Genomic DNA, 23,986 nt, shown 5'->3' on the forward strand with positions numbered 1-23,986 from the left:
CCCACATAGAAGGGGAGGGGGAGGGGCTAGGGGGACGTTGGCCTGGAAACCAGGATGGGGATAACAGTCAAAATGTCAGTAAGAAATACCCAAGTTAATAAGGATGAAGAAAAAAAACTGCAAAGCTTCTGTAAGGCAAACGACACTGTCATTAGGACAAAAACGGCAACCAACAGATTGGGAAAATATCTTTACCAACCCTACATCTGCTAGAGGGCTAATATCCAAAATATACAAAGAACTCAAGAAGTTAGACTCCAGAAAGCCAAATAACCCCATTAAAAAATGGGGTACAGAGGTAAACAAAACATTCTCAGCTGAGGATTATCGAATGGCCAAAAAGCATCTAAAGAAATGTTCAACATCCTTAGTCATCAGGGAAATGCAAATCAAAACAACCCTGAGATTCCACCTCACACCAGTCAAAATGGCTAAGATAAAAAAAACTCAGATGACAGCAGATGCTGGCAAGGATGTGGAGAAAGAAGAACGCTCCTTCATTGTTGGTGGAATAGCAAACTGGTAAAACCACCCTGGAAATCAGTCTAGAGATTCCTCAGAAAATTGGACATTCCACTACCTGAGGACCCAGCTATACCTCTCCTGGGCATATTCCCAAAAGATGTTCCAACATACAAGGAAGACACATGCTCCACTATGTTCATAGTAGCCTTCTTTATAATAGCCAGAAGCTGGAAAGAACCCAGATTCCCTTCATCAGAGGAATGGATTCAAATATGTGGTACATCTACACAATTGAGTACTATTCAGCTATCAAAAACAATGACTTCATGAAATTCATAGGCAAATGGAATGAACTAGGAAATATCATCCTGAGTGAGGTAACACAATCACAGAAAAACACACTTGGTATGTACTCATTGATATGTGGATATTAGCCAAAAAGTTCTAATTGCCCAAGGCGCAATCCACAGACCACAGGAAACTCAATAAGGATGACCAAAATGTGGATGCTCCCACTCCTTCTTCAAATGGGAAAAATATCCATAGGAGGGCATATGGAAGCAAAAACTGTGAGTATCTATACTTTAGCTTTTTGATGTTTGGTTTTTCACTCCTTGTGGTATGTTTCTGGTTTTGAGAAATGGCTTTCTCTACTATATAGGTCTGAATGATCTGGAACTTGCTCTGTGGACCAAGGCCGGCCTCAAATTCAGCAGCTCCCCCTGCTGCTTCATTTTACAGAACGGGATGAAGTCCTGACTACCATGCCTGACTTATTAATAGGTTTTGGTTTTTTGTTTGTTTGTTTCTTTCTTTCTGAATTGTTTTGTTTTAAGCCACACACCACTTACAGAGGAGGAAGGGGGATTTTATTTCTTTCTGTGGCCACAAACTTGATGACACATATATAAATGTTTCTGCCCTTGGGTATTAGCAGAAGTCAGCAGACTTCGAACCAGAGGAAACTGAGCTGGTCCCCCAGTACCACTCACTGGGCCTTTAGAACACAGTATAGAGAGTTAGCATTTGTCTAGGCCCCATCCCACAGTTACCTGGCATTCCGTCTCTTTTTCATTTGGTAAAACACAACATAGAGTCTCTTCATGGGGGCTCCCATGTGCAGGGGTGCAATGGATGCTCCTGCTGAAGCAGATGAGGGAGAGGAAGATTATGATGTCATTGTAGGGAGAAACACGAAGTCAGATGGCATCAGGCAACTGAACTATTGTAAAGCTTCCGCTGTAGCCTGAGCATACTGTCACCACCACCAGCTGCCATCCTTCCACCACCGTCTTAGGCTTCTCCAATCTCTTCAGGCACCAGTCTGAATAGGATAATTTGAGGTTCCTTGGGGTCTTTGTGTTGTCACTATGGAAGAGAAATCAAGGAGTGTATAGGTAGGTGATGTGACACAAATGGAGAAGAGAGGGATACTTTTCATCCGAGGTGATCTGTTGGGTCAGGGCCCAAAGATCCTGCAGTATGTCTTATCTGAGGGATTTCTCTCAAATGGGAGAGTTCAGAGTGAAATAAGAAGACTACAGGCTTTTCTCCCTCATCTTGGTCATGGGATAATCAATTTGGGCATAAAACAGAGAGTCTGAATGTTGTGGGTTTGTCAGAAACTGGAGTCTGAAGAGTCACTGAGCCTGGTCTGAGGGAGGCCAAGTTTGCTCAGGATGAAGACTGGGGAAAGTTGTAGAAGTTGATCAACTGTTAAAGGTGCCTTCGATGATCTTGGGCTCAATCTCTCTGTATGTGTGTGTCAGTGTGTGTGTGAGAGTGTGTGTATGTGTGAGTGTGTGTGTGTGACAGAGAGATAGGCAGAGTGTGAGTGAGTGTTTCTGTGAGTGTGTGTTAGTGTGTGTTTGTATGAGTGTGTGTGTGAGAGAGGAAAAAACAGAGACAGAGAGAGAAAGGCAGAGAGAGTGTGTGTGTGAGTGCGTGTGTTTCTGTGAGTGTGTGTGAGTGTGAGTGTGATTTGTATGAGTGGGTGCGTGTGTGTGTGTGTGTGTGTGTGAGTGAGTGAGAGAGAGACAGAGAGACAGAGAGAGAGAGAGAGAGAGAGAGAGAGAGAGAGGGAGAGAGAGCCTGTGTTCAATCTCAAGTGCATGCATAAGTAAGTGTGTACTCAATGTGTAGAGTCCAGAAAACACCCTTGGGCATTATGATTAGGGACACCATCCTACTTGATTATTAACCTTTGCTTCCTTTGCTTGGTTTCATAGCACTTTGATATGTGGGATTTTGCTGTTGTTTGGTTGGATTTCTTTGGGTTTTGTTTGTTGGTTGGTTTTGTATTTCTTGTTTTTTGTTTGGTTGGTTGGGTTTGGGTTTTTTGAGACAAATTTTTACTATGTAGTGCTTACTGACCTGAAAGTGGATATATAGACCAGACTGGCTTCAAACACAGAGAGATTCATTTGTCTCTTCCCATAGCAGGGTTCACATAGAAATTCAGTTGAGTCCAAAACATGAAACTAGGACAGACCCATGACTCAGGATTAAGGAGCCAGCAGGTGGCATCAGTAGAGCAGGGCACAAGAGACAGCTGGGATCCTGTAGAACTCACCAGGGTCTGTTGTGTAAAAATACTGAGGCTTAACACATGGCATATGAGAACCTTGTCATGTCCACCCCCTTCTTGCATGAGTTAGCAATCATGTTTGCCCAGAGGCCCCAGAGAGTAAAGGAAAGGCAGATGAAATCTAGAGGTAAGGACTCAGGACAAGGAGGCCATCGTCACAGACCTCACTGCAGCTAAGAATGTGGTTCATGTGGTAGAGCTGGCCTAGCATGCACAGAAGCAAACAATTTATGTCCAACAGGAGATAAAGGGGCATGATGGTGCTCACCCGTAATCCCTGCTCATGTGAAGTCCAGGCAGGAGGACCTGTAGACTTTCATTGTCATCTTTAGATACATAAAAAGTTCAAGGACACCTTGGGCTACTTGAGATAAAACTCTCTCTCTCTCTCTCTCTCTCTCTCTCTCTCTCTCTCTCTCTCTCTCTCTCTCTCACACACACACACACACACACACACACACACACACACACACAAACTCTTTCTGACAAGGACCATAGTCCTAGACCTTCCATGTATGGCCAACTCATCCCAATGGCTCAGGACAATGTACCTTAGAACCAGAGGAATGCAAGTAGGACAGAGAAGCAGACATGAGAGGGCAGCCTGCATAGACAGCTTCAGAGAAGTGTGGACAAGGCAGCCAATGCCAGGAAAGTAAAGAAATGGGAAGATGATTCTGCACATTCCATTCAGGAAGAATGATGTCACTTCCTCTGTTGCAATCATCTCTTTCTGCCCTTTGGGGAGCTGATGTCACCATGTCCTGGGGAAGGGTAGGATGAACCTCCTTAGGACCAGCACTGAAGCCACCACAGCCTCTGCTTGCATGTCTCATGTCGTCACCCAAGTAACAGGCCAGCTGTGTTCACTGTCAGACATGTCCCAGGTCTTATGTCTTGAGTGACACATAGCTGACTGAGCCATCGCTGCCCACTTATTCCAAAGAAAATTCTGGAATGACTTTCCAAAGAAACTAAAAATAATTAGAGGGAGTCACTCAGGAACTTTGTGGAAGGAGCCTTCTCAGAAGCTGCACTGAGCCAGCTTACGGAAGTCTCTGTGTGGAAAGGAAGACTATAAGAACTCAATGTGACTAATGTCCAGTCAATCAGCCATGTGACTGTCATGTGACTTGTGCCAGGTCTTCTCTGATCCTTGCTATCTTATTCTGAGTGAGTGTTATGTTGGTGGGGAGGGAAAGGGGTGCGATTCTGGTAGAAAGGCTCAATTAAAAACTAGATTTAGAGTGACTGTCTGCTTGTGGAGGGAAGTTAGAAACTGTGCCACAGGGAGTAGACCAAGTCAAAAGAGAGTCCTCCAGGCCTTGATTCTGCCTGGGCACTGTGAGGGGCACCTAAAAGACACAAAAATACTAAAGCGTATATGAAGTACAGGAAGGGGGAAGTAGGAATAGGGTAAAGGGTCACTAGGCCAAGGCTTGGGACTGAATGTGTTTCCTCATAACCACCTTCCTCATTCTGTATGAAGTGTTTAGAGACAGACAACTTCATTATGTGAGATTATTAGAGAGACACAGTAACCAGCATGGTGGGAGACAAAAGAGATTGAGGAGGGAGAGGAAAGGAATAGAGGAAATACAGAGGAAAGAGGCAGAGTGATAACAAGCCACTTACGAAGTAGAATAGAGAAGATAAGGCATACGGTCAAGGTGGAAGAGGGGAGAACCAGCCCTGCCAAGGACTAGGGTGTGTCTCCCAGTCAAAACTAGGGGCCCAAGAGCCCTGTCATGTTGTCAGTAACCATAAGAGCGGATCTTCTGCAACATGGGAAAAAAAGAAGCCATATCAATAAAGGAAGTTGCTGTCCACAAGGAGGTGGAGATGGAGAGGTCCTGCCCAACTCAGTCCTCCACTTGAGAAGGTCTGAGCATGGGTGTCACTTTACTCTGATTCTCTCTGGACTCCTGAGCACCCCAGTGCGCCTAGACAGGGCATTGATGCCTTCCTGATAGCCCTGCTGCTCTTCCTTCCTGGACATAATCTGGCCATGGCTCAGATTCTCCTTCTTTTGCTGTCGGCAACATGTCTGCACACTGGTGAGTGGTGGGGAACTCTCTAACAGGGACTGAACCAGAGGAGGGAACAGAGTGGCTGGGAAAAGTGGGTGTCTTGTGTCCAGTGTCTGGTAGAGGAGCCAGCCAGGTCTCTCTGACCTAAGAGTTCAACACTCAGAGTAAGCCCAACCCAACCCTTCCCTCTTTTTGCTGTCCCCCCAGCCATAGGGACAGTCCTGCCCTGTGTCCCACACCTCCCTTCAGATGAAGGCACAGGATGCTCAGGGTTGTCCTTTAAATCCCTGCAGTGGCTTCATATTCTCCCTGTCCTTCCCAGGGAACTCAGGAGGATACACAAGAAAAAATTACTTTGGGGTGAACCAACCAGCAGTCCTCTCTGGAGTCCAGGGTGGCTCCATTGAGATCCCCTTCTCCTTCTACTTCCCCTGGAAGTTGGCCAAGGATCCACAGATGAGCATAGCCTGGAGATGGAAAGAAGTCCATGGGGAATTCATCTACCAGTCCACTCTATCTTTCATTCATGAGCACTTCAAGGACCGGCTCATCCTAAACTGGACACAGGGTCAGACATTCGGAGTCCTCAGAATCCTGAACTTGAAGGAGAATGACCAGGCCACATACTTCAGCCAAGTTTGCCTGCAAACAACAGAAGGCATGAAGTGTTGGCAGTCTATTCCTGGGACAAAACTCATTGTTACACATGGTGAGCAACCATGGCACATGGCTTCCTTGTTCCCTACTGTCACCTTAGGCTTCACAACTCCGATCTTCCCTTCATATTATGTTCCCTTGGATCTGTTCAAATATCTGCAAAAAAATTTCTTTGTAGTTGTGACAAGTCTTTGCAGCCTCCTATACCTGTCAGCCTCTGCTGAGAGAGAACCAGACCTGACTCTAAGCTTCAGCACCCCATTGCTAACACCCTTACTGTCCCAAATCTAACTACAGTCCTGCACATTTTGACCCATGACTGCAAGGTGGATGAGCTTCTCCAGGGTGTAGCTGACTCTCTTGTCCTGTGGCAGGGCTCCAATTGGTCACTGTATGCAGCATCTACATACAGCTCCAACTTCAGTTCAGAACTTATAGTAGGGACCATGGATGTGCTGGTGTCCTCTGGTCTAACTTTAACTGCCACATGTCACCACAGTCCCTCATTTCACCTCATAATTCCCCAGGACACATCTTTCTTCTCTCTCCAGTCTCTTCAGTCATTAGAAAATGAATAAGAAAATATCTCCAATTCCATTATGTGACCATTCTATCTTCTAATCCCTCCAGCCCCTCTGATGCAGAAGGAAATGCAGTCCCCTGTACTGGGATCCCTGAGCTCAGTGTAGTGACTGTGTGTCCCTGCATATGCACCAGCAGAACCTGGGAACTGTGTGTTGCTGCATTGCTGCTTACAACCTTTATCTGTTGCTCCCCAAAACCCCACTTTTTATGTGAATACTTCTTTATTTCCTATTTTCGTTCTTCAGCTTTCTTTCTGTCTTTTTCTATTTATTTTGTGTTGGTGTCTCAGCATGTAGTCCTGGCTGTCCTAGTACTCACTATATAGATCCATCTGACCTTAAATTCACAACAATCTGCCTTGCCTCTGCCTCCTGAGTGTTGACAGTAGAGCATATGCCACCACATCCAGAAGTGACTCTTGACTGTACTTATGACAACCTATAAGAGGACGCCCACAGCACAGTTACCTGTGCAGGCTACAGCTAACATGTTGACCTGTAGTAGAGTCAGCAGCTGTCTGCAATCAAAGACAAAGGAGCCATTTAATATATGTGTCCAGCTCAGTCATTCTCTAATTTCCTACAGCCACAAATCTTTTATACAGTGCTGTAGGATATGGGGACCAACATGCATAAAAGTATATCATTGCTACTTCATAACTTTAATTATCCTACTGTTATGAATCACAATAGACCTGACATGTCTATTACCTGATATGCAATCCATGTTGGAATAACGATGCACAGGTAGAGAACCACAGGTCTAGAATTCAAAAATAAGTAAATGTTTGGGAAATTATTCTTAGTTATCTGTGTGAAGCAAAGGAATGTAATCTTCCGTGGACTGAGCTGCACACATATGGCTAAAATCTTATTTTTTTGAATAAACATTTTGGTATATTCAGTGTGTATGAACTGGTGGGTCTGTAAAGGCAGATTTCTGTGTGTGTGTGTGTGTGTGTGTGTGTGTGTGTGTGTGTGTATGTTTGTGTGTGTGTGTGTGTAAGTTTCCATCTCTCTGTGTCTCTGTGTCTGTATCTGTGTGTGTGTGTGTGTGTGTGTGTGTGTGTGTGTGTGTGTGTGTGTGTGTAAGTCTGTATGTATCTGTGCTTGAAAGTCATGGTCTGTGTGTGTGTGTGTTTCTGTTTATGTTTATATGTTTATGTGTTTATGTATGTAGAAGGTAGAGGAGATCCTGAGGTATCAGCCACCTTATTTTGGGGGATAGACCCTCTCACTGGCTTTAAGTTTCCCATGGAGGCTAGGTTGGCACTGAATGAGCCACAGAGACAATTCTGTCTCCACCTCCTCAGTACTAGGTTTACACCTCATTTGGCTGTGTTTGATGTGGATCTAGACACACAGATCAGGCTAATTGTCCACTCTCAGAGCACTGCATGCCACTGTCCCTTGACCTAGGATCAAGGGTCAGGCACACTTACCGGGTGCTTGAAATGTATTTTAGGGACCAAACACAGGCTCTGTGGCCCAAGAAACAAGCACTCTATGAAATAATTGTATCTGTATGTTACACATATATAAGTGTAAAAAAATCATTATATTTCTCTAACTTATTTATCTGTGTCCCAATGGAAATATGTGGACACAGCCAGGATAGTTGTGGACTGTGTATTTGTGCTTATTCTCCTTGTGTCTCAGCCTTAAGCGTGTGTTTCCGTCCCTGTGAGAAATTCTAGCTCTTCCCCATCCCACATGCAACAGAAGACAAGATGTGACACTCACCCATCCCTCCCTCATCCAGGGGTAATCTGCTCACTTCTCATCTCTCCACAGCTCTCAGTACTATCATGATCTGCTCACTTCTCATCTCTCCACAGATCTCAGTACGACCATGAGGACCCCCTCCATCATCACCTCTGCAGACCCCACAGCTGGCCTGGAGAACATAAGGGGCCAAAGGAATCCTTCACTGCTGAACCTGGGGGGCATCATTGGGATGGTCGTGGCCAAAGTTGTAGTCATCATCCCCCTCTACGGATGGATGATCTCTCTGTGGTGGAAGCAAAGGTAAGTGGTCCAGGACAGGCCTCAACTGAGCTTCCCCAATGAGAGTGGTGTTCTCAGCTGTGGGAGATGGAGAAGGGCAGGGAACAGTAAAGAGAACAGAAGGAGGGAGAATGTTCCTGAATTTCCCAAGGACTGCATCCCTGGATCCTGATGTCCTTCCAGACCACCTGGAAATTAGAGTAGCAAATGCAGATGAACACAGAGCCTGCTCCAAAGGAATTCAAAGAGGCATGCAGGAGACACAGGAGCTGACTGCTTAACTGGAAAGAGCTATAGCTGATGAAGAATACCTGAGAGTAGACCAGCACAAGCAGACAACATGTTACAGGAAGTGATAGCTATAAAAAAGAGACACCTCTTTAGTTGGACGTGTGTGACTAAAATGGAAATTAAAGAGTCTGGTGTGTAATAAAGCCACAAACAGAAGAAATGTGTATGGAGAACCTAACACTACAACAAGTAAAAGAGTTGAGCACTAGAAAACTAAACCCCCTGAAAAAGTATGGAACATCCATTGAAGTGTCTCAATTGAAGTGATTGCTCCACAAACAGGGACATGAGTATCATACCAGGAGCCACAAAAAGAGTTGCCAGACAGGTGGAGACAATAGGATCGCTGTGGCTCCCTGGGCTGCCAACCTTACCTATTGTGTGAGAACAATGACTGACCTGACTCACAATCTAGAGAGGACAGCTCCTAAAGGACAATGCCCAAGGTGGTCCGCCAGCAGCACATGAGTCTTCACATTTGCAAATATTCACATGTGGTTATGCGCTGTTCAAAGTGAATTTAAAAAGAAACATTAGAGAAGTCTTATAAATGTAAGAATATTTGCACAATGGAAAATTTTATACACTAAGTCCCTGCAAACACACACACACACACACACACACACACTTTCACCTGAAAATACAATGAAGTTCTTTTTCAAAATCCAATAGCATTTTTGTAAAAATAAAAGATTTGTTTTCAAAAATTGGTGTAGTTTAAGAAATAAAAATGGAGGCACAGAGGGGGACACAATAATCTCAGCCCTCGGAAAATGCAGACAGGAGAATCATGGGTCAAAGGATATCTACAGTTACATAGCAAACTGTAGGCGACTGGGCTCCAAAGACCTTGCACACACAGCACAATACCTACGTGTGGACTGAGGTCAGAGCAGATTTAAAGTTGTGGGACTACAGGATAAGGATGGAGATGCATAGATTTTGGAGTGTAATGGATGTTTACAAATGAACATTTAAGTGTGCATCCGACAGTTTCAGACAGGCTCTGCCTTCGATTACCATAAGTAGAAGAAGTGAGAGGTGGAAAAGCAGCAGCCAGGGAGGCAACAGAAGGCTCACCAGGATTCAAACCATGAGACTGAGTCTGCAGGGTGCAGGAGCCTACACTCAAAGGAAGAACTAGAGAGCCAGATTCCAGAAAGGCAAAAGTGAAATATGGTGTGAACAGAGAGAAGAAAGCAGAGATGTGTCAAGAGGTCAGAGAAGAGGGAAGAAAAGAAAAGAGGAAGAAATAGAAGTGGGTTGGTACACTAGTTCATTGCTCTGATTTGCAGTGTTGTAAAGGTCTGCTGACTACTGGACTCAGGTCCTGGTGATTCTCAGACCTGTCTCTGCCTGGCTGCTGCAGAGCTGTTTGGTGCCCAGGTCCCCTAATGTTACCTGAACTCAGAGAATAGCTGAAATGCAGGACAGAGAACCAGCATGGTTGACACACTGACACAGGTTCTTCTCCTACAGGCCAGCAGAGTAACGCCTAAACCCCAGCCAGGTGAGTGACTGTCATCTCAAGGGAGGATGAGGGGCTGTTGGGAAGTTTATTATGAGAAAAATGGAAGGGAGCCAGAGAGATGATTCGGTCAGAAACACAGGGGACATGGGGAGGAAGGCCTGAGTTTGATGTATCCAGAGCTCACACATTATAAGCCAGGGATGAGGCTAGAATTTGCAAGTCCTGCCCTGCACAAGCAAGAGACAGGGAGAGTCACAGGATGGTCGAACACATAGTCTAGAACAATTGGTGAGTTTCAGGCCTATGAAAGATCATGACTTTAAAAACTAGGGAGATTTCTCAAGGTGATAAGTCATGGTCATAACATTTTCTAAAATAGTTTCATGTGAAATATTTTAAATTACATATTAATGAACAAAAACAGTGAATTCCAGTTAGAGAACTCAATGGGAAATGGAGCCTGCTCCCTAGCTCAATGACCTGGGAATGATTTCTGGGGACCCAAATGGATTAAAGAGAAAACTGACTCAGGACAACTGTCATCTTCCTCTCATGGTCATTCACAGGCTCCGGATGAGACATCATCCCTTCTTCCTCAACTAAGAGACCTCCCAGTGTTAGGATCTCTCAACAGGGAGATTAGTTTATATCAAAATAGTTATTGGTGACCACATACCCTGCATCCCACAACCTCCCATGTGATTCTCTCTGGGAATCAGAATTCTCAGAATTCTTCAGAATTCTGCTGTGAAAGATCACCATACTTGGATAACCCCCACTTCTGCCACATGGTCTCTGAAACCCTCTGCTTGAAACCAACTTCATCTCATATGTCTCTGGGCCAGAGAGCCTGACTGTGCTCTTCATTCTCTGCCCATGGACTTATTGACACTTTCAATAAATACCTCACTTCCCGCAATCCATCTCCATGTCTCTCCTGAGCCCGCTCATAACACAACTTAGAGAGTGGCACACTGTGTCTAGCATGTGGGTCACTGGGATAGATATAAGGACAATAGTCTGCATTGAAACCAACAGCCTGATAATCAAGGTTCACCTCTTCCTTACTCTCAGGAGGCTGACATCTCATCCAGAGCCCAACCCCCACCCCACATGCTTCACATCAAGTGTCAGACCAAGGCTTCCTTTCCTCACAAGCCCAACTGCATGCACTCACATTCTCATTTCCTACCATGTCGACATTCTGGACTCTGGGTTCTCTCCTAGAATAGGACATTTGTCGCAAGTCCAATCTGTCCTAACATTTGATAGTCATCACATCAACTTCTAATAAAACCCTGTGGGGACACAGAAAACCATCCAGAGTGACCCAGGAGGAATGAAACCAGGCTTCTCATGACAGAAGAAGTTCATTGACATACTCTATACAGATCTACCAATGACACTGAGCCATAATTGAAATGGCACAAATACAGCTCCAGTTCACCAATCACAAGGCTCAATGAGTACCATACATGGGCCTTTTCTGAGTAATTGGGGAAACTGTTTCCAATCCCATGAGGCAAGCTAGAGCTACTTGGGGTCATGAAGAGGTCACCAATACTCATGTGGCTAAAGTGAAGCGCCCTGGAGCAGCTATGAGGTATCTACTGTTGTTGTGACTGCATCCTAACACCCTAAGACTGAACACAGCAGCTCTCATGAGTACAGGGACCTTAAAAGCAGGGATGATATTTTCTCTGAGCATTCCTGAAGGGTTGTCACAGCAGGATGCCATGATGGAAGTCTGCCCAGCCGTTTCAAGGAGTCCATTTGTCAGGTCCATGTCGCAGGCATCTGTACTCAGAGAAGAGGCCTTAATCCACTTGCTCAAATGTGACTTCTCAGGTCCTTTTTCATTGCTCAAGATGGAAAAACAAGAGACAAACCCAGAGCAAAGACATAAAGAAACAACGTTCTCAACAACATAGGTGCTTAAGCTCCAGTTGAATACATTTAGGCAGACTGTATCTCTGATGTACCAAAGGGAACATTATGGGGCAACTAGGAAGTAGACATTGGTTTCTGCCCTGGTGACAAGTGTTTGGTATGTGTGTTCCCTAGACTGAGCTGATCGGTAAAAAAAAAGTACTAAAAGAAATTGGGGATCAAAACATGCCTGTCATCCCTACTATTGACAGGTAGTGATGGGAAGATTGTCAATTGGAATACTGGTTCTTAACCTGTGGGTCATTACATCTTTGAAGTTTGAAGGACATTTTCACAGGAGTCACATTTCAGATATCCTGAATATCAGATGTTTATATTATGATCATAACTGTAGCAAAATCACAGACATAAATTACCAATAAAATAATTTTATGGTTGGAGTCACCCCAACATGAGGAAATATCACAGCATTACAAAGCTTGAGAACCACTGAATTGGAGGCTACTCTTGGTACCTCTTGAGTTTAGGCCAGCCTGGGTTGCATGAGACTGTCTTCAAATCAACAGCAAAGCTTAACAAAACTGAAAACAATAAAGAGGGTCATGGATTGTCGCGCCCACCTCAGCCGGCAAGGAAGATGCAACACCATCGGATTCTTCTCAACAGCCTTTATTGCAGGACCACCTCATTGCTGATACGGGGACCTCAAGCAGCAAAGGCGCTCGCCTTATATATACAACAGACTGGGGCTATTCTAATTTTCTTTCAGGGATTGGCAGAGCACGAATCACCCCACTATCACCTCTGCTACTTGTCGGAGCATGAACCACCCCATTAGCATGGTACCGCCCCAGCCAGATTGACACCAGGTGCAAACCCGCACATGCGCAGTACTGTTGTGTACCACAGGAGGGTGCCAGATCACCTCATTATCCTAAGACTGCCCTGGCAAGGGGACAAGCCTGCGTATACGCGATAAGTTGTTTACATCCAGACGGGACTGGATGTCAGTGCCATCTTTGTTTTACCGCGCAGCTCCCTACATCTCCCCCCTTTAGTTTAATAAAATGACTGGACTAGATCTGGGTGTCACGTCAATCTTGTCATTGCTCCTGTCTTAGGTCGTTCCTGATGATGACTCAGAATTATCCGTCATAGGGTAACCCTATTGCCACCGGGCCCCGTGTCTTAGGTTGGTCCAAGCTCGAGGAAAGTTGCCCGTCTCTGGATACAATGACTCCACATGACAGTGACTAAAATGATCTAGGGCAAACTCTTAATCTTTCAAAGAGGCCAGCCATATGTTGGGAGAAGCAACATTTTCAATGGTGATCATAGCCTGGTAAACAACTGCTTTGTGTCTGGCATGTTATCTTTTTAAACGGCCAATAAGCCAGAGACATACTCCACATCCCAGGAGGACAATAACATGCCAGACCACTCCTTAAAAAAGGAGAAAGCGTTGGTGATCCATGAGGTAAAATCTTCAACTGTGATGGGGTCCAACCTAGTGCTGTTAAGGACAGCAATCTGCATCACCAATTGTCTCGATAGTCGCTCTGCTTTCATGGACCAGTTTCCTTTCAGATAATTCGAGATTTCTTTGCTCTGTTGAGAATGCTGAGAAAAGTTAGCTTGCAAAGGAGTAATGCATAAACCTCTAAGGGAGGAAACACAGGATAGCTGTGTCATATGATAGAGTGCTTCAATTTGTTCTTGAATTAAATCTATCCTTTGATTAGCTAATAGAAGGCCAGATGCCAAATGAGTATTAAATTCTTCTGGTATCTTTAGTGCCACTGCAGTTCTTTCTACAATCTGATTGACAGTCTCAGCCGTCTGTACTTGATTAGTCATGGTTATTGCGGCTGTAGTAGCTGCGGCAGCAAACACAATAGCTGAAATTATAGCTGCCGTAATTCCAAAATCCCTTCTGGCTCTTAGCAAATTAAGAATAGGAAAGCTCTCTGGGTTTGCCTCCACTGGGATTGGCACAAAGGAGGGAATCTTAACCATCACTGTGGTGTCGTTGGTGCCATCCCAGCATTCAGCTAAATAGCAGACTACATCAGAGCTATTACAATTTAAAACATCATTGCTTACATTAGTGCTTATCAGAAAGAAAAAAGGTGATCTAACACATACTGAAGTACTAGTGGTAGTATCATTTGCCAAGAGGTTATTATATTGAATATTGATCAACCTGGTATCATTTTTTCTGGTAGCTGAAACATTATACAGTGTGAAGTTCTCATCCATTAACCTAGCAAAGGGGGTCAGGGATGTATATGCCCCTTGCTCATTGGACAGAACCCATTGAAACCAAGGCCAGAGATTTTCCATGCCAGACTTATTCTGTTTCCAGTGAAACTGTGTTTTGCCAAGAGGTGGGGAAAACTCAAATCCTGGCAAGATTTGTTTTGCTCTATGAAATGGACTCTGACATGGGGTAAAATCAGGTGGGAACTCTTGATACGGGGGGCAAGCGGGTAAGACTCTACAATGGGTAGAGTTATCCTGTGTATAGTTACCTTGCCCCGGGCATGATGCAACGCTACAACTATGCATCATAATCAGTGTTGTAATGTTCAAATCAGCAGAACAATTGACTGACGTGTTTCCGCTGTGTGAAGAGACCCCCTGGGAAATTTGACTCAAAGCATCCAGGATGATCCTGATGTTCATTGCATTGTCACTCATAGGATCCAACCAATTAGCTAATGTGGCTCTACGCAGCCAAACACAGGGCAGGGAAGAGTTCTTAACAGTAAAGCATAAGGTATGCAACAGAGAAAAGTTAGTGGCAGCATACCATTGGGGCATTTCTCCATTTGGCACTATACAGGGAACATCACGCAGACAGGAGGTGGAGAAAAAGGTTGGCAAAACAATAGAATTGCTATGAACTGGCTTGGGTACTGGCCAGGATCTGGCAATAGCCCACAAGATAAGTGACTCAGCTTGTATTACCATTCCCAGTAGTAATAGGGCTCGTAGTCTCATCTTCAGGAAGACCAGAAAGCAATTTTCGAGTCAAACGCTCAGGTACTCAAATTGGATTTTCTTGATTCTGCAGAAAAACACAAACAGCTCCCCTAGATCTCGAAGTCATGGGATCTGGGCCATGCCATTCTTCAGTTAAGACATCCTTACACTTTACTTCTGCATTAGTCATAGGTGTAGTGCAGCATGGCGATCGACGGCAGAGTGGCCATGCGTATCCAAAGTTAAGAAATTTAGAGTAAAAAGAGCTAAAGAAATTTGTTCTTTTGGTGTTCGGCTGCTGCCAATTCCCTCTTTTTGTTTTTGTATAAGCTCTTTTAAGGTATGATGCCTCTTTCCACAATTCCTTGGCCCTGGGGATTGTATGGTAATCCTGTAGTATGACCGACCTGCATTGTCTGGCAAAATGCCTGAAAGGACTTTGCTGTGTAGGCAGGCCCATTGTCTGTCTTGAGACTATCAGGCTTTCCCCTAAGCAATGACTAATGGCATTAGGAGCCTTTTCACCAGTCATCAGAGTGGCATGCATAATACCGGAACAGATATCAACAGAAACATGAACATATTTTAAATTTCCAAATTGAGATATGTGTGTGACATCCATCTGCCAAAGTTTTAGCAGGATCAGACCATGAGGGTTAATCCCCACCTGAGGAGGGTGGTGAAATTGAACACAATTCAGGCAACGTAACACCACATCATGGGCTGTAGCTCTAGAGATGTTAAATTTTTGTTGAAGAGTAAAAGCTGGAACATGAAACTTTTGATGAAATTCTCTAGCGAGATCAATGGGAGCAGCATGAAAAATAAACTCTCTACGAGTACTAGCATCCACCAGGGTGTTATTACTGGTCATGGGACCAGGCAAATTAGTATGGGCTCGAATATGTTGTATGAAAAATTCATTTTTTTGGCCCAAATCAATTTTTGTAATTCTAGAAGAATCTGACATACAGTACTAGTCAATCAAATTGGCCCTGCAATTTCAAGTGAGCGCACAGCATTAACTACATAAGCAGAGTCAGAAATTAAATTAAAAGAATCATGAAATCTTTTAAAAACTTCCAATACAATTTTACATTCTGTAATTTGGGGGGTGCATGAACTGTATTGAATTAAGACTGGTGCTTGAGAATCAACCATATAGGCACCTACACCTGTTTTGGAGCCATCTGTATAAATATCTAACGCTCCCGATAAAGGCTCTGAGGCAGTGACCTTAGGAAAGATCACTGGATGTTCAATAAAAAATTGTAGCAAAGGATCCTTAGGATAATGATTCTCAAACTGTCCTTCAAAACTACAGCGTAATATGGCCCAATCATCTATCAAGGCACACAATGTTTCTATCTGAGCTGTAGTATATGGTATAATAATTTTCTTGGGTAAAATACCAAAATGCCGAATGCAAGATTTAATGCCTAACATAGCAAGCTGTGCGACAGCAGAAGGATAAAATTCAAGGGTCTTATTAGGAGAAATATGGGGATAAATCCAAAGAAGTGGACCTTGTTGCCACAGCACTCCTGTAGGCTGACGAAAGGTTCTCAGTATACACAAAATGAGATCCTCCTTTTCCTTGTACCTTCTTAGCATTGCCTTTTCCAATCTTTCTTCTACTTTCCTCAAGGATAATCATGCTTCCTTGGTTAAAGCACGGGGTGAAGTAAGCTGAGGATACCCTTTCAGGATCTCATAGAGTGGTTACAAATCTACATTGGGCATTTTAATATAGGGCCGAATCCAATTTATGTTTCCTAGTAGTTTCTGAAAGTCATTTAATGTTTTTAAATGATCTTTTCATAATTCCTTTTTCTGAGGGGAAATACTATGAGGAGTGATTTTAGTTCCTATATACTCCCCCACTTGGCCCATTTGAACCTTTTCAGGTGCTATGAGCAATTGATTGTTTTCAAGCACCTTAACCACTTTTGCATAGGCCGTCTTTAAGTTGCCACAATCTTTAGCGGAAAGCAAAATATAACCTTAGCCAGATTGGTGGGGCATTTTCCAGCCCCTCGGAGACCCAACTTTGGAGCCTGGCAGTAGACCTGGGTGTTAGATGTCAAGTGGCTGACAAAAGAATTGTAACCAGTTCACCTGGGACTTTCAGGACCTCAGTAGCAGCCCTTTATCAAACTGTCTCAGTTGGCTGAAGGCCCATGGAAAAGAAAACATTAATCTTGACCTTGGCCACAGCCTCCAGTTGCATTAAGCTAAAGAGCCGGTGCCAAGACTTTCTCCTCTTATCATCCTACAGTAAAGCCTGTTCTGTCTGGCAAAACAAAGTTACTCACAGTCTGCTGCAGACTTTTTCTGAAACTACTTCAGGGGCTCCCCTGTCCCCAAACCTGGGGCATTTTGACCACAGGGGCAGGAACTGACTGCTGAGGGGATAGGATCAAAGGCACTCTCCATGTCAATGATGACCAATGGGAAAGGTAACTTAATGTTGGAGATCAACTCCTCTCTTGGAATAAGGCCAGCAGATAAGGTAGGCTCCCTTAAAGAACTTCTCTTAATGAACGCTCTCCTTCTGTGAGTAGGTGTTGAAGGTCTGGCCACTAAAGGCAGCAACTGGAATGTTTTTTCTGACCCTGTTCTTTGAGGGATGGATAAATTCCTTTCTTGTTCTTGTTTTCCTTAGAGTCGTCCTCCGCCTCACTCTCAGCCTTTTCAGATCGTTCCTCCTATAGCATTTCTAACACAGCCTGTCCCTTTTCTATAGCCTGCTGACAGCATTTCTGATCTTCTAGGCAGCTAGGCAGTAAGCGCCATACCGGCAGAACCCCCACCTTAAGGTTCCTTGCTCCCAAGCAAAATCTAAATCCTTCCTCAGCTTATTCCAGCTGTCCACTGTGAGATTCCCAGAGACAGCGAACCAAGGTGCAATGGCATTGCACTCACTAAGAAATCTCTCTATAAGGCTTCTTTTCATCCTAGGCCTTTGTCTTTCAAACAGCTCTTGAAGAGCCAGAAAAATTGGGTGAGACTGAGAAGTCCCCATGTTCGCTACAGCATCTCCGCAGCTAGTTTCACTCCCCCCTACTGTGTGGGATGCGAGCACAAGCACAGATAAAACACTATGTTTCAAAAAATAACATTGGCTATCCACCAACACACCGCCACTAGAGCGGGGTCCATAAAATTAAATTTCCTTTCGATTTTAAGCTTACACTGACCAAGAAGCTCCTGAAGAGCTGACAGGAACGGGGTGGAGTGTGAGTTTCCCATGCTTTACGAGCTTATTTACGATCGATTTACGAGCGGGGCAAGCTGGCGTGTTTATTTACACACGATCTTGTAGCTCATCATTAGTGTGCTCTTCCCAGCAAATGCACTCATGCCTGGGACGGTGGCAATTCAAACAGTAACAACACCACCACACAAAAAAGAAAAGAAACAAAATTACAAGTCCTACCCACAAGGGATCAATTGGAAACAACATTGCTGTAGACCACAGACTTTTTAGCCTCTAAACCAAGGCTTTCATCCTCTCTACTTACCTCTAGAGAACTTTATTGTCCCTTTACCTGGGAACTTTATTGTCCCTTTACCTGGGAGCTTTATAGTCCCTTACCCAGGAGCTTTATTGTCCCTTATCCAGGAGCTTTATTGTCCCTTATCCAGGAGCTTTATTGTCCCATCCGGGAACTTACCGACGTCTCCGTCCTGAAACTGAAGAGTTCTGAATCCACGAGGATGGCCTCGGTCCCCTGTACAGGCCACCAGTTGTCGCGCCCACCTCGGCCGGCAAGGAAGACGCAACACCAACAGATTCTTCTCAACAGCCTTTATTGTAGGACCACCTCATTGCTGATACGGGACCTCAAGCAGCAAAAGCGCTCGCCTTATATACACAACAGGCTGGGGCTATGCTAATTGTCTTTCAGGGATTGGCAGAGCACGAATCACCCCACTATCACACCTGTTACTTGTCCTCCAGGGATTGGCGGACCATGAACCACCCCATTAGCATGGTACCACCCCAGCCAGATTGACGCCAGGTGCAAACCTGCTCATGCACAGTACTGTTGTGTACCACAGGAGGGTGCCTGATCACCTCATTATCCTACGACTGCCCTGGCAAGGGGACAAGCCTGCACATGTGCAATAAGTTGTTTACATCCAGACGGGACTGGATGTCAGCGCCATCTTTCTTTTACCGCGGCACTCCCTACAATGGATAAAGGTCCTCAGCTCCCTTTTGGTTAGAGATGGAGAACTCGAATATGGTACCAATATTCTCTCCAAATTTACATAAAAAATTGTGAGTACCAATACTTTAGCTTTTGCACGTTTTTTTTGGGGGGGGTTCTTTTTTTTTTCGGAGCTGGGGACCAAATCCAGTGCCTTGCACTTCCATGGCAAGCGCTCTACCACTGAGCTAAATCCCCAACCCCATGCACGTTTGTTTTTGTTTTGTTCTGTTTCTGAGGAGGGGGGTTTCTCTCTTATTTAGGTCTGTTCTCCTGGAACTTGCTTTACACACAAAGGCTAGCCTCAAAGTCAGAAAATCTCCTCCTGCTGCATCCTATAAAATGTACCTCCATGCCAGGGGATTAACACTTTTCTGGCTTTTGTTCATTTATTTGTTTTGGTTTTAGTTTGTTTTAACCTAAATATAGTAAGTCTGAGAAAGGGTGGGAATTTCTCTGTTTCTGTGACCACAAGCTTGATGACACATTTATAAATGTCTCTGTCCTTGGATATCAGCAGATGTTGGAGGGGTCTGAGCTTCTCCCCGAGTCCCACTCACCTGGCCTTTAGGGCACAGAATAGAGTTTCTTTCCGGGAACACCCTGGGCAGGGGTTCAGGCAGGAGCTCATCTGAGACTGAGGAGCAGGTGAGGCAGATCAAGATGATGATGTCATCCTAGGGAAGAAACACAAGGTCAGATGGCAGCAGGCAGCTGTGCTATTGTAAAGCTTAAGCTGCAGCCAGTGCATCCTGTCTATACCACAAGCTGCCATCCTTCTGCCATCCTCTCTAGCTTCTCCACTCTCTTCAGGCACCAGTTGGGGTGTTACTTTGACTCTGGATCTATGTGTTGTCACTAGGGAAGAGAGATCAATGAGAGTGTGTGTAAGGAAGTAGTGACAAGACTGGAGAAGGCAGGCACAGGTTTCATCTATGAGTGTATCTACTAGGCCCACAGAGCCTAGAGTAGCCATTATCTGAAGGATGGTTCTGGAATTGAATCATCCACAAACAGGAAGTTTTGAGTCTGCTTTCTCCCTCTGCTGTCATGGGATAAGTTAATTGGGTATAAAGTCGGAGAGTCTGAATGCTGTAGACAATGAAAAGAACTGGATTCTGAAGAATAACAGAGCCTGGACGTAGGGAGGCCTTGTTTAGTCAGGATAAATACTGGGTTAATATGTGGTGGCAGATCAGCTATGAAAGGATCCTTACATGATTTCTTTCTGAGATCCAGTGCACGTGTATGCAAGTCAGTTTGGGCTCATCTACAGAAGTGCAGAGGACAACCTCAGGTATGGTAATTACCAACACCATCCAAGTTCACCCTCAACTTTGCATTTCCGTTTTTGATTGGTTGATATTTAGTTTGATACATAGGCTATTTTAGGTTTCGCTGGGATTCCTTGGTTTATGTTGTTGGGATTTTTTGTTTGTTTGTTTATTCTTTGATACAAATTTTCACTATGCAGATTCTGCTGTCTAAAACCTGGATATATAGATCAGGCAAGCTTCAAACTCAATAAGATCCATGTGCCTCTGCCTTCGTCCTCCCAAAGTCAGACTTGAAGCATGTATGTGTATGTCTATCGTGGGTTATGATATTTTAAATAACACTTATTCATTCTGGGTTGTGTGGTGTGGATAGGGACCCGTGTGCCTGAGCATCACACATATTCCAACCCTGCAGGCTGATACTCCCCATGGTCCTGCGATATGCAAAATCCCCATGTGCATATCAAAACCACAGGCTTCCTGTCCCAAGAAGAGATCATGACTTGGGATTAAGGAGCCAGCAGGTGGCAGCAGTGCAGCTGAGCACAAGGTGTAGTTTGCGTCCTTAGAATCCATCAGAGCCTGTTGTATACAAATGCTGGGGTCCAGCAGCAGGTCTGGCCCCCTTCTTGGGTGAGTTAGGTATCAGATGACCTTCTACCCACAAACCTCAGACAGTCAAGTTAAGGTAGATGAATGTGGAGGTGAGTACTCATGACCACAAGGACATTCTTACCTCACTGATCCAAAGATGTTCGTTTGGTAGAGTGCTTTCATGCCTGTCATGGACAGAAAATGAGGTTCTTTGTCCACATTCTACAAAGGAGAAGAATGTTACACACCTGTACTCACCACTGATGGGAGGCCCAGTTGGGAGGATTTGTAGAAGTTCCAGATCATCCTTGATTACATAGCAAATGTAAGAACAAGCTTGGTGAAAACAAAGCCTAAATACCTGTCAGATGAGCACCTGTCATCCCAAAAGGCAGGTAGAGGACACTTTGGGGAAGTATATTATGAGAGGCATGCAAGGGAGCACGAGAGATGATTCAGCCACAGAGGTGTACATGGGTAACAGGGCATGACCTTGGCCCAGAGCAGCCACACTATAGATCAGGGATATGGCAGGAATTTGTTATCCCAGCCCTGCATGAGCAAGAGACAGGGAGAGTCATGTGGCTGACCGTGTAGCTACTCAAGACTAATTGGTAATTCCCAAACCCATGAGTGCCAGGATATGAAAAACTTTGTGGATTTCTCAAGATGATCAATTATGGTCATAACCTTTTATAAATTTATGTTAAATGAAGTATTTTTAAATGATATATTAATGAACAGTGTATATCCGTGAGATATCTCAGTGAAAATGGAGCCTGCTGCCTAGCACAGTGACCTGGGTGTGATTCCTGGTGACTCAAATGGTACACAGAGAAAACTGACTGTGGACAATTGTCCTCTCCCTCTCAGGATGACCCACAGACCCCTGGTGAGACATCATCTGTTTATCCTCAGAGAACAGACTTTCTGGTGCCAGGATCTCTCACCGGGTAGGTGAGTTACTTCAAAGTAGTGACTGAGGTGCATACCACCATCCTCCCTGCCTCCTGTATAGGAATAAGAGCACATGGATGCAGGATTGTGTGTGACACATCCTAAGAATCTATGTCAGCTCTGATGTCCTCTCTTTAGAAGACCTGTCATCCTTTCTGTCTCTGGTCCTGAGAGCCTGACTTGTGTTCTCTGTTTGCGAATTTGTAAATTTTTTAATAAATGTGGGATTGTAAGTCAATCAACTTGAGCCAGTTCAGAGTAATACTGAGATCAAGACAAGTTCGAAACAGAAAATCTCATTCTGAGACCAGCAGAAGTTAGGACTGTGCCCTGCTTGCTCCAGTCTGCATGTTCAGATCCAAGAAGCCCATACCACCCCCACCTCTGCCACCCTTGAGAAAGTAATAACAAGATGGCTGAATTACAGCTCTTCCTTCCCCTCTCTCCATAGACACATGTCCATCAAGCACCTGGAATTCCTCCTCAGGCAATTGAAGGTTTCTCAGAACCTCAGCACAAGCCAATAAAGCACAGTCATCCTATAACCAATAATCAATCAAGAAGTTTCATATAGACCTTGTTACCCCACTAAAAGAAAGTTGTTTAACTGATAATCACTCAGAGAATCGTTTCTCAACAGGACTCAATCTAGAAGAAATCCTGTCAACCCATCAACAGAGATGAGCTTAGTCCATTTCATTCCAGCCCTGAGTTCAACTTGCCTGCATACATTGAGGTCAGAAGAAGAACCAGGCAAACAAATAAAAGTCTTACTCCAAGCAATTTTCAGGAAGTTTCTGTAGATGCTCTTTTCCCATTTGAGACCTCTAAGCGAGTTGCAGCCTGTCTCTGGAATACAAGTCACAGGAGAGGGACAAGGTCCAGATTGAGAATCATGGATTGATAATCAATCCCTATTCCCTGGCCATCCATCTCACCCAGAGCCTTGATCCCCTCATGCTTCCCATCCAGTGAAAGATCATGGCTTGATTAATCCCATGTGGGGATTCCTTTCCTCACAGGTTTAGCTATACACACTCACTTTCTCATTTTTTGCCATGGTGATATTCTGAATTCCAGGTTATCTCCTAGGACAGGTCTTTTTTCCCATGTCTACTCTGTCTTAACATTTGATAGTCAGCAGATCAGCCTCTCCCAGGAAACCTGTTGAAACACCGGAAACCATCCAGAGTGACCCATGGATAAAGATCTACCAACCACATTGAGCCATAGCTCCAGTGTGGAACAGACGTAACTCCAGTCTACCAATCACCAGGCTCAAATGGGTGTTATTCATGGGCCTTTGATGAGGCATTGGGAAAATGATCCCCAATACCATGAGACTAGTTCTAGATAACTGGGTTCATGGAGAGGCCACCAAAGCTCCTTGTGGATAAAGTGGGGTGTCCTGGGGCAGCTCTGAGGTGTCTGCAGGGGTTGTGACTGCATCAAAGACTTCTGAGGTTGAACTCAGCAGCTCTCATGGGCACAGTGATCATGGAAGCAAGGGTGGGGTTTCTTCTGAGCATCCCTGATGTGTTCTCACAGCAAGATGTCATGATGGTGATCTGTGTAGTCATCCAAAGTGGTGCATTCTCAGCTCAACACCACAGGCAACTGCACACAGAAAGGGGCCCTTAATGCAGTTGCTCAAATGGTCATGTGACTTCCCAGGTTCTTTTCCATTGTTCAAATGGGAAAAAATATAGACAAGCCCACAGTAATGTTTCACACAGAGTCAACATAGTCAACATCAGGGGTGCTTACCGCTGATTGAATACACTTAGGGAGAGTGCATCTGTGATCTGCTACAAGGGAAATTTATGGTACATGTGGGGAGATGTTGGCTTCTGTCCTGGCTACACTTGTTCACAATGTGTGTTTCTAGCCTGAGGGAAACAGTAGGAAAAAGTACTAAGAGGAACTTGGGCATGAGAATAGGATGTCGCTGCAGTAGGCTGGAGTAGCTTCCAG

At 44.6% G+C, this 23,986-nt stretch overlaps 1 protein-coding gene across 5 annotated transcripts; it reads left to right on the plus strand.

Annotated features, from left to right (window-relative positions):
• The first annotated feature begins 3,878 nt into the window (after positions 1-3,878).
• Positions 3,879-23,386, plus strand: Pilrb1 (paired immunoglobin-like type 2 receptor beta 1). 5 transcript variants are annotated; one of them, XM_063271758.1, is made up of 5 exons: positions 3,879-5,109; positions 5,414-5,791; positions 8,162-8,351; positions 10,101-10,131; positions 12,752-13,061. In XM_063271758.1, the coding sequence occupies exons 1-4, from the start codon at positions 5,061-5,063 to the stop codon at positions 10,111-10,113; spliced, it is 630 nt and encodes a 209-aa protein (XP_063127828.1). In that variant the 5' UTR covers positions 3,879-5,060; the 3' UTR covers positions 10,114-10,131; positions 12,752-13,061. The 5 variants fall into 5 exon arrangements, with proteins under 5 accessions (XP_063127828.1, XP_063127827.1, XP_038945950.1 ...); XM_063271757.1 differs by lacking the exon at positions 12,752-13,061 and adding an exon at positions 21,929-23,386 and having other exon boundaries at positions 3,895-5,109; positions 5,405-5,791; XM_039090022.2 differs by having other exon boundaries at positions 3,901-5,109; positions 5,405-5,791.
• Positions 23,387-23,986: the final 600 nt, after the last annotated feature.

The sequence above is a fragment of the Rattus norvegicus genome, chromosome 12, assembly GCF_036323735.1.
Source record: "Rattus norvegicus strain BN/NHsdMcwi chromosome 12, GRCr8, whole genome shotgun sequence".
Classification (NCBI taxonomy): domain Eukaryota; kingdom Metazoa; phylum Chordata; class Mammalia; order Rodentia; family Muridae; genus Rattus; species Rattus norvegicus.

Excerpts from the sequence above, each read along its gene's own strand:
- Pilrb1 (XM_063271757.1), top strand. The coding sequence starts at position 5,061 with ATGGCTCAGATTCTCCTTCTTTTGCTGTCGGCAACATGTCTGCACACT. Across the intron at positions 5,110-5,404 it reads GGCAACATGTCTGCACACTG|GGAACTCAGGAGGATACACA; the intron begins GTGAGTGGTGGG and ends TGTCCTTCCCAG. Across the intron at positions 5,792-8,161 it reads AAAACTCATTGTTACACATG|ATCTCAGTACGACCATGAGG; the intron begins GTGAGCAACCAT and ends ATCTCTCCACAG.